Below are 10,151 nucleotides of genomic sequence, written 5' to 3'. Positions count from 1 at the left end.
CCCCCCACCCCCCCCCCCCCCCACCCCCCCCCCCCCCCACCCCCCCCCCCCCCCACCCCCCCCCCCCCCCACCCCCCCCCCCCCCCACCCCCCCCCCCCCCCACCCCCCCCCCCCCCCACCCCCCCCCCCCCCCACCCCCCCCCCCCCCCACCCCCCCCCCCCCCCACCCCCCCCCCCCCCCACCCCCCCCCCCCCCCACCCCCCCCCCCCCCCACCCCCCCCCCCCCCCACCCCCCCCCCCCCCCACCCCCCCCCCCCCCCACCCCCCCCCCCCCCCACCCCCCCCCCCCCCCACCCCCCCCCCCCCCCACCCCCCCCCCCCCCCACCCCCCCCCCCCCCCACCCCCCCCCCCCCCCACCCCCCCCCCCCCCCACCCCCCCCCCCCCCCACCCCCCCCCCCCCCCACCCCCCCCCCCCCCCACCCCCCCCCCCCCCCACCCCCCCCCCCCCCCACCCCCCCCCCCCCCCACCCCCCCCCCCCCCCACCCCCCCCCCCCCCCACCCCCCCCCCCCCCCACCCCCCCCCCCCCCCACCCCCCCCCCCCCCCACCCCCCCCCCCCCCCACCCCCCCCCCCCCCCACCCCCCCCCCCCCCCACCCCCCCCCCCCCCCACCCCCCCCCCCCCCCACCCCCCCCCCCCCCCACCCCCCCCCCCCCCCACCCCCCCCCCCCCCCACCCCCCCCCCCCCCCACCCCCCCCCCCCCCCACCCCCCCCCCCCCCCACCCCCCCCCCCCCCCACCCCCCCCCCCCCCCACCCCCCCCCCCCCCCACCCCCCCCCCCCCCCACCCCCCCCCCCCCCCACCCCCCCCCCCCCCCACCCCCCCCCCCCCCCACCCCCCCCCCCCCCCACCCCCCCCCCCCCCCACCCCCCCCCCCCCCCACCCCCCCCCCCCCCCACCCCCCCCCCCCCCCACCCCCCCCCCCCCCCACCCCCCCCCCCCCCCACCCCCCCCCCCCCCCACCCCCCCCCCCCCCCACCCCCCCCCCCCCCCACCCCCCCCCCCCCCCACCCCCCCCCCCCCCCACCCCCCCCCCCCCCCACCCCCCCCCCCCCCCACCCCCCCCCCCCCCCACCCCCCCCCCCCCCCACCCCCCCCCCCCCCCCCCCCCCCCCCCCCCCCCCCCCCCCCCCCCCCACCTCCCCCCCCCCCCAACCCCCCTCCCCCCCACCACCCCCCCCCCCAAACACCCCCCCCCCCCCCCACCCCTTCACCCCCCCCCCCTTCCTCAAACCCCCCCCCCCCCCCCCCCTTACCCCCCCCCCCCCCCCCCCCCCCCCCCATCCCCCCCCCCCCCCCCCCCCCCCCCCCCTTCCCCCCCCCCCCCCCCCCCCCCCCCCCCCTCCACCCCCCACCCCCACCACCCCCCCCCCCCCCCATCTGCGCGCTACTGCTGAGAGGAGGGGCGTAACTAAGGCAAAAATCACGTGGCAAAATCACCAATTAGTAACCCCCTCTCGGCACACACAAACAATTAGTAACCTACTCTCGGGAACCTGTGAGAACCTGCTGGATCCCACCTCTGGCGCCATTCCACCAGGCCCAGCAGAAGACACTGCTGGGCTAACCTCCCTTTTTCAGCCGGCTGCTCTTTGCAGCCAACTGAACTAAGGTAACTGCGTGGGTGACAAGGGGAAATGGGTGGGACACTATGACAGGGTGTGAAGGTCGGGGTCCATTTGGGGGCGGGCCCCAGGCGCCATTTTGCCCGGGGCACCATTCCGCCCCCCCATGCCACTGAGAAGAACCATTCTTGACCTGAGAGCTATTGCCAGTAAGAGACAAGAAACATAGAGCTATCTGGAGCTACAGTACATGGAGGTTTCATGTGTTCATTGACCTTCCAGTCCAAGGCAGGAGACATCTATTCTCCTCCCCAGCTACATCTGGAAGCATTTCAGTTCCTTAGTGTGGAGCACAACTGAGGCCCTACTGGCAGGCCTCCAAGAATTCATTGAACTCCTCTTTACCGTCAGTGTCAGGAGGTTGGTCTTTTGTGCTCCTCAGCACATTCCTGTTTTATATTCAGCAGTAAAGCTCTCTTGATGTGTCAGGTTAGTCATCAAGGGTCATAATGGAAACTGCAGCGGCAAACCTTATCATCTTCCCATCATAAAGTGTTAACATTTTCCCACCTGGATTTTAAGGAGCCAGGTGTACCATTACTAATCCCGGTTCTTTTCTGATCAAGGAGGGGGAAAATGCACATCTTTTTGCTCACTAGAACATTTTAACGCTTTGCTCCTGTTTGTAACTCTGCAAAATGCGTCTCAGAACAAATCTGAGGGAAATTCCGAAAAGATCTCCATCCCTCCCCTCGTCTTCAAAGCGCCGCTCTTCCACCATTGATCGCTCAGATGTTTAATCAGTCGGTCATTAGAACGCATTGGAACTTTGAAGACTTATACTGTTGACTCAGGCAGGGTGTGAATAATCAAGCCGGGAGCCTCTGACTCGACGCAGAGGCAGCAACTAAATCCCCCTTTAGCTAATTTTGAGAACATTTGATAGATTTCCTAACAAGAGGCTCTAATGGAAAATGCATTAGTTTTAATGGGGGAAATCCTACAGTGCTTATTCGTCTTCCTTGTTTTTTTTTTCTTCCTTTTTTCCCTGGGCTATCAAAGAATGAGGTTTATATCAGGGTTTGTTCCAGGTTTTACGGCCTGCCGGGAAAGAGTTCCCGAGGCCCCCTCCCACCTTCTGCCTACCACCTGGTTCTGCACTTATGCCCACCTTCATTCCTCTCACACACTCATGTGCCCTTCTGTTCATAAGCCCCCTTATCTCCTTTGTTCCCAATTTCCTGGCGAGCGCATGCAGGTAGGACCATAGATGATGGACCCCTAGCAAGAAGAAGAGTTTGTATTTATACCTCACCTTTCTCTAAGGAGACTCAAGCGGGCTTACAAGCTCCTTTCCCTTCCTCTCCCCGTAACAGACACCTGGTGAGGTAGGTGGGGCTGAGAGAGTTGTGAGAGAACTGTGACTAGCCCAAGGTCACCCAGCAGGAATGCAGGAGTGCGGAAACCGATAAGCCTCCACCCAGTGGTGGGATCCAAACATTTTAGTTACAGGTTCCCATGGTGGTGGGATTCAAACTGTGGCGTAGCGCCAACGGGGTGGGCGGGGCATGACGGGGGTGTGGCCGGGCATTCCGGGGGTGGGCATTCCTGGGCGGGGCTGTGGCAAGGACGTAGCCGCTGCGCCGGTCCTTGGGCAGGAAACGAATGCACGCAGGCGCAGGCTGCCACGCACGCCGGTGCACCTCCTGCTACTCTACTTCAAGTTCTGCGCACTACTGCTGAGAGGAGGGGCATAACTAAGGCAAAAATCACATGGCAAAATCACCAATTAGTAACCCCCTCTCGGCACACACAAATAATTAGTAACCTACTCTCGGGAACCTGTGAGAACCTGCTGGATCCCACCTCTGCCTCCACCACTCAGGTGGAGGAGTGGGGAATCAAACCTGGTTCTCCAGATTAGAATTCACCTGCTCTTAACCACGACACCATGCTGGCAAGTGAGTGGTCGGAGGAATCAGCCCTGCCAGAAGCTCTGGGAAGTATTGCCTTAGCAGACCAGGTGCTTGGGAGCAGCAGCAGCAGAAGAAGGCCCTTGCTTTCACATCCTGCATGTGAGCTCCCAAAGGCACCTGGTGGGCCACTGCAAGTAGCAGAGTGCTGGACTAGATGGACTCTGGTCTGATCCAGCAAGGCTCTTTCTTATGTCCTTATGTACTAAAAATTACATTGTCGGAACCAACTTACAGCAACAAACCGTACGAATTATACACAGTGATATAGTCCAAGGCTAAATGTATGCTTACTTCACATTATTTGTATGCCGTCAATTTCCAGGCGGAACATCGAGTGGAATGCTTTCTGTCTCTATAGCACAGCACTGCTGTTATCTGCTCTTTCCCAGTTCTTACCCATGGCTTCTTTGTGTCTCCCATCCACCCCTTCTGATGTTTAGGATGAAACAATAGCTGTACCTGCTGGAAAATGCTGCCCGGAATGCGTTCCAAAACCCTGCTCCGTAGCGGGAAGAGCATTTGAGGTAACCCTTTGATGAACTACGCATGAGCTGACTTGATACTGATGGTATGACACACATCACTCTTCCCCTAGCACCTAGCATTCTGCCAGCATTAATAACCCGCTCCTTTTCTTCTTGCTGGGAAACCCCGGGAGTTGAAAGGGACTGAAATAGAAAGGAATGCTCTGGCAAGAGGTAACTCGGTTCACAAGCCGGTGTAGATAAGACTGTTTCTGTGAACACATTTTGGAAAGGGGTGGGTGGCGCTGGTGGTAGATAGAAAGATAGGCATTGCTGATCAGGGTTGGAGCTTCACCTTTTATAATCGAGAATGCTGTATAGAGTTCTGTGTTCTTTGCAGAAAGCATGAGCCAGCAGTTCATCCTCTCTTCTTAGGAGACAGGAGGATAGATTTGTCTGTCTGCAGAAAACTGTTGTGAACCCGGGTGCACCTTGATTCTCATAGAGACCTGCACAGGTGCAGGGAAATGCATACTGGAATTATCCTTTCACTGGGGTGGTGTATGGTTTCCGGGCTGTATGGCCGTGTTCTAGTAGCGTTTTCTCCTGACGTTTCACCTGCATCTGTGGCTGGCATCTTCAGAGGACCTGATGGTAGTAAAGCAAGTGGAGTATATATACCTGTGACATGTCCACTCACATACTCCACAGGCAGAGGTGGGATCCAACCAGTTCTCACCACTTCTCTAGAAGTGGTTACTAATTTTTTCTGAGTGCCGAGAAGGGGTTACTAAAGCAACCTCCCTGCCCGATAGGGACTGGAGGTGCGTGTGTGCGGCGGCGCCACTGTTTGAATCCCACCACCATCGGAACCTGTTATTAAAATTTTTGGATCCCACCACTGATATATACCTGTGGCATGTCCACTCACATACTCCACAGGTATATATACTCCACTTGCTTTACTTCCATCAGAACCTTTGAAGATGCCAGCCACAGATGCAGGTGAAATGGCAGGAAAAAATGCTACTAGAACACGGCCATACGGCCCGGAAACCACACAACACCCCAGTGATACCGGCCGTGAAAGCCTTCGACAATACATTATCCATCCAGTTTATTGCATTTGGAAATTCTGCCTTGTGTGAAAAAATAAAACGAGAAGGAAGATGGGAGAAGAGGCTACAAAGGATGAACTTGCTGCTGCTTACTTAAGAAATGTAGAAAGAAAATCTCTAGGGGAGGGAGGGGAAAAGGGGGGGGAAGGTATAATTTTGGATAAAATGTGAAGTATGCAATATGTTTGTAAGAATCTGGTCCAAATATACCAATTAAAAATTTCAAAAAAAGAAAAAGAAAAAAGAAAACGATAGATCGTTCTGATCAGCTTATCATCCCTGCAGAGAGCAAGATTTGAGTCCAGTAAGCACTTTAAAAACCAACAAGATTTCCCGGGTATAAGCTTTCGAGAATCAAAGCTCGCTTTTTCGGATTTAAGTAGGAATGGAGATCCCTGGATAATTTATACAGGGAGAAGGCGCACGTATATTTGGAATGCTGTGTTCATTTCTGGTTGTTTCATCTGAAAGGAGATATTGTGCAGTTTGAAAAAAGGTTATAGCTAGGGGTGTGCATTCGGATACGCTGAACCAAAAAAGCAGCAATTGAAATGGGACAAAAGCAGAAAGCTAAAAAGCTGGAAAAAATGGCTTTTGGGTGTTTTTTTTAAAAGAGACAATATCATGCAGACATACCTGGGTTTGCTTTTGCCTCTTTGGAGGTACCAGCTGCTGATGTGGTGCCCCCCCTGTTTGGCTCCTTGTTTGGTCCTCGTTTGACCCTGACATCTGGGTCACTGGTCACCTATCGAGGCCCCCATGCCTCCCTCTGGGGGGGGAGGGAATTTTGAAATTAGGATGTTGGACCCACTCTTATTTCATTTTCCTGATAATTACTAATTACTGCTGCTTTTAATGTTTTAACTATTCTGTACTGTTGCTTTTGTTTGTTGTGCACCGCCCAGAGCCCTTCGGGGATGGGGCGGTATAAAAGCCTCAGAAATAAATAAATAAATGAATGAATGAACAGACAGATTCAAGTCTTGGAGCATCTTAAAGATCAACAAGATTTTTAGTCCAGTAGCGTTTTAGTGACCAGCAAAGTGAAGGTTGAAAGAAAATGGTGAAGGTGGTGAAAGAAAATAATTCAAGGTGAAGAAAAAGAGATTCTACCTAAACATCAGGAAAAACGTCCTGACAGCAAGGGCTGTTCGACAGTGGAATTCACTGCCTTGGAATGTGGTGGAGTCTCCTTTGGAGGTTTTTAAAGAGAGGCTGGATGGCCATCTGTCAGGAGTGCTTTGATGGTGCGTTCCTGCATGGCAGAGGGTTGGACTTGCTGGCCCTTGGGGTCTCTCCCAACTCTATGATTCTATGAAAGTTTGGTCTCTAAGGTGTGGTCTCTAAGGCACTACTGGACTCGAATCTGGCTCCTCTTCAGCAGACCAACACAGCTGCCCTCTGAAATGAATGAGAAGCCGCTGCAGATTGTCGGGTGCGGGTGTGATCATTGGAAGGATTAATTCATGCATTATTGCAGTGGCATGAAACTTTCTTCCAATAGCTAAATCCCAAGTCGCTCCAGTAACCCTGTGAGGCCAAGAGGTCCTTAAAGTGAGGTGTGTTTGAATTTTATTAAAAGGGGTCCAATAATGAGGTAGGAATGCTCAATAAACGCCTTTCACTGCTGGCTCATCCTTTCCTTTAAAGGTGTGGACCGTACCTGCACGAATGCAGCCCACCTGAATTCATAAACAGCACCCCTATGGGAAACGTACGCGGGAATGCGCAGTAATTATAACCAGGATGGTCGGAACATGCCTGCACTTTCTTGTTTTACAGCATGGAGAACAGTGGCAGAAGGATGCCTGTACAACTTGTATATGTCACCAAGGAGAGCCCAGGTGTCTCAGACAGACCTGCAGTCCACTGACTTGCCAGAAGGTAATTCCCTTGCTTAGGAACCAGGAGCTTCCTACCATGCTCTCTCTCCCCTAATTTGTCTGTGCAACGTGGGGTAGTGGTTAAGAGCCGGTGCACTCTAATCTGGAGAATCGGGTTTGATTCCCTGCTCTACTGCTTGAGCTGTGGAGCCTTATCTGGTGAACCAGATTAGCTTGTGCACTCCAACACATGCCAGCTGGGTGACCGTGGGCTAGTCACAGTTCCTTGGAGCTCTCTCAGCCCCACCTACCTTACAGGGTGTTTGTTGTGAGGGGGGAAGGGCAAGGAGATTGTAAGCCCCTTTGAGTCTCCTGCAGGAGAGAAAGGGGGGATATAAATCCAAACTCTTCTTCTTCTTCATAGTGTCCCACCCCTTTCCCCCTGCCACCCACGCACTTACCTTAGCTCAGTCGGCTGCAAAGAGCAGCCGGCTGAAAAAGTGAGGCTGGCCCAGCAGTGTCTTCTGTCGGGCCTGGTGGAGTGGCGCCAGAGGTGGGACCCAGCAGGTTCTCACAGGTTCCCGAGAAGGGAAAGGAGGAGGGAAGGGAAAGGAGGTTGCAAGTCCCTTTGAATTTCCTTACAGGAGAGAAAGGGGGGATATAAATCCAACTCTTCTTCTTCCTGTGCACAGTGCCGGGACTTTTTTTTTTTGAAATGTGCAACAGACACAGAATTTACAGTACCAGGGAAATAATGTTCTATTCCAAAAGAACATTGGTGTAGTTCAATAATATGTGAGTGCTGTCAAATCCTGAGGATTTTCCCCACTCTTTATTTTCTCCAGTTTCTAGGGGGAGGACAAAGTGAGATTCCCGGAGAAATGCTCTGTGGGCTGTGTCCCTTCCACAGACCCATCTTAGTTCCCTCCTGTTATCATGGCTAGCAGCCACTGTCGGGCCTATCTTCCATGAACTTATCTGATCCCCTTTCTATCTAATTTATCTAATCCTCCTCTAATCCCATTTTAAAGTCATCTACGGATGACCTCAAGGCTTTGAAGGGGATTAGGTTCATCAGTGGCCACTAATGAAGCCTCAATTCTCCTCAAGGGAACATCCACGCTCTGAGGTAGTAAAGCTCTGAATACTAGTTCCAGGAGGCAACGTCAGGGGAACAGTTTGGCTTCTGTTGTTGGCCCTCCGTAGTAACTGCTATGTGAGAAAGGATGTGCAACTAGATGGAGCTCTGGTTTGATGAAGAAGAGTTGGTTTTTACGGCCTGCTTTTCTCTACTTTCAAGGAGACTCAAAGCAGCCTACAAAGTGGCCTTCCTTTCCCTACAACAGAAACCTTGTGAGGTGGATTGGGCTGAGAGAGTTCTGAGAGAACTGTGACCGACCCAAGGTCACCCAGCGAGCTTCATGTGGAGAACTGGGGGAACAAACCTGGTTCACCAGATTAGAATCCGCCGCTTATGTGGAGGAGTGGGGAATCAAACCCAGTTTTCCAGGTTAGAGTTTGCCGCTCTTAACCACTACACCACTCTGGCTGTCTAGCAGGAGTCGTCTTATGTTCTGATACAGTGGCCTAACAGTGCCATCTTAAGCAGAACTACACACTACTAAGTTTCTTGTGGCCAATAGGCTCTAAAGAGTGTAACCCTTCGTTTACCGGCTCTGGGCTGGTAAAGACCTGGACATTTGGGAGGTGGAGCCAGGAAAAGGTGGGATTTGGGGAGAGGCGGGGCTTCAAGGGGGCATAATGTCATAAAGTCCACCCTCCAAAGCAGTGGTTTTTTCAGGGGTTCTGATCTTGATTGGCTGGAGATTATTATTATATTATTATTATTTATTATATTTATAAGCTGCCCTCCCCCGAAGGGCTCAGCTACAGGAGGGTGGGAACCCCATAAACAGCCCTTTGCTACTTGTTCCTAGGGGGAGAACAAAGTGAGACGCCCAGAGAAGTGCTGTGAGGAATGCGTGCCGGCCGAGGGGAGCTGCGTCCATGAAGGGTCGGTCAGATACCACAGCGAGATGTGGAGGGGTCCTCGTTGCGAGTTCTGCGTGTGCGACGCAGGCCGGGTCGCTTGCCGGAAGGGAGAATGTGCCAAAGTGGAGTGTGACGTGGTAAGAAAGCGACTGTGTTTTGGACAACAACCAGCATCAAAGACCTTTTTCACATGTTACATAGGTTTGTGAGTGAACAAATATTCAACAGGAGATGACCAGTTCTAGTTCCTTTACAAGGTTATGTGTAGGATATAGGCATTAACAAACATCGATCTGTCCCCTTTTGTCCACACTTTGCATGTTCAAATTTGTTTCATAGAATCATAGAGTTGGAAGAGACCCCAAGGGCCATCAAGTCAAACCCCCTGCAATGCAGAAACACACCATCAAAGCACTCCTGTCAGATGACAAATATGCTGGGAAAGAGATGTGAGGTAGAGCGTAGAACAACAATTAAAGTACATTAGGTGTGTTATTTAGTCTGTTGCCTTGCATACTTTTTCAAGCCATCTGAAATTATTCTAAATATGTAAATAACTCGATTTTTGCCCGTGCAGAAGAATGAAAGAGAATGGCTTAGTAGCGTAGATAAATGAACTTTTCATCCCACCCTTGCTAGTTTTGGCAATGTCTGTTTTCCTTGAACATAACCTTGAGCTCTGATTAGGCATATATTTTTCCACAAGCCCCCCCCCCAAACCCTGCAACAACCGATGGGTTATTTAACTCCTCAGCTTCTTGAGAACCACACATGTCTTTTAAAAAGTATCTAGTCCTTATGGCTGCAAAAATATGCAAAGGTGGTAAAATTCCAGAAGCCAGAAGTGCCACAGATTGGCCACGGGTTGGACTTCATTGCACTGTGTACTTCCTTGTCCCTTCCCGTGATTAGCCAAAATAGAATAAATTATGCAAACTCATCAGGAGAAACCGCTGAATAAATGATGCACAACATGAGATGTTTTGCAGACGTGCATAATTCATGCTGGCTGCAAAATTCATCTCTCTTGATACAGAGTTTCTGTAACTCTGGTGCTGATTTTATATCGTATATTTAATACAGGAAGTGTGTGTGTGTGTGTGTGTGTGCGTGCGTGCGTGTGTATATCTATATCTAATCTATGCTACTATTTCTCAAGTATGACCAGATTTGTGGGTATCTCAATCTGTGAACCAGAGGCCACTTGG

At 53.4% G+C, this 10,151-nt stretch overlaps 1 protein-coding gene across 1 annotated transcript in view; it reads left to right on the top strand.

Annotated features, from left to right (window-relative positions):
* Positions 1 to 3,990: 3,990 nt before the first annotated feature.
* Positions 3,991 to 10,151, top strand: part of FRAS1 (Fraser extracellular matrix complex subunit 1) — a 200,981-nt gene continuing 194,820 nt past the window's right edge. Inside the window, exons 1-3 of the mRNA XM_048509698.1 lie at positions 3,991 to 4,070; positions 6,911 to 7,012; positions 8,889 to 9,080. Coding sequence (XP_048365655.1) covers positions 8,988 to 9,080 — 93 coding nt within the window. The 5' untranslated portion in view covers positions 3,991 to 4,070; positions 6,911 to 7,012; positions 8,889 to 8,987. The remainder of the gene's footprint in view (positions 4,071 to 6,910; positions 7,013 to 8,888; positions 9,081 to 10,151) is intronic.

Source organism: Sphaerodactylus townsendi, linkage group LG10 (assembly GCF_021028975.2).
Source record: "Sphaerodactylus townsendi isolate TG3544 linkage group LG10, MPM_Stown_v2.3, whole genome shotgun sequence".
Classification (NCBI taxonomy): Eukaryota; Metazoa; Chordata; class Lepidosauria; order Squamata; family Sphaerodactylidae; genus Sphaerodactylus; species Sphaerodactylus townsendi.
This window is presented reverse-complemented; position numbering and strand designations above follow the sequence as displayed.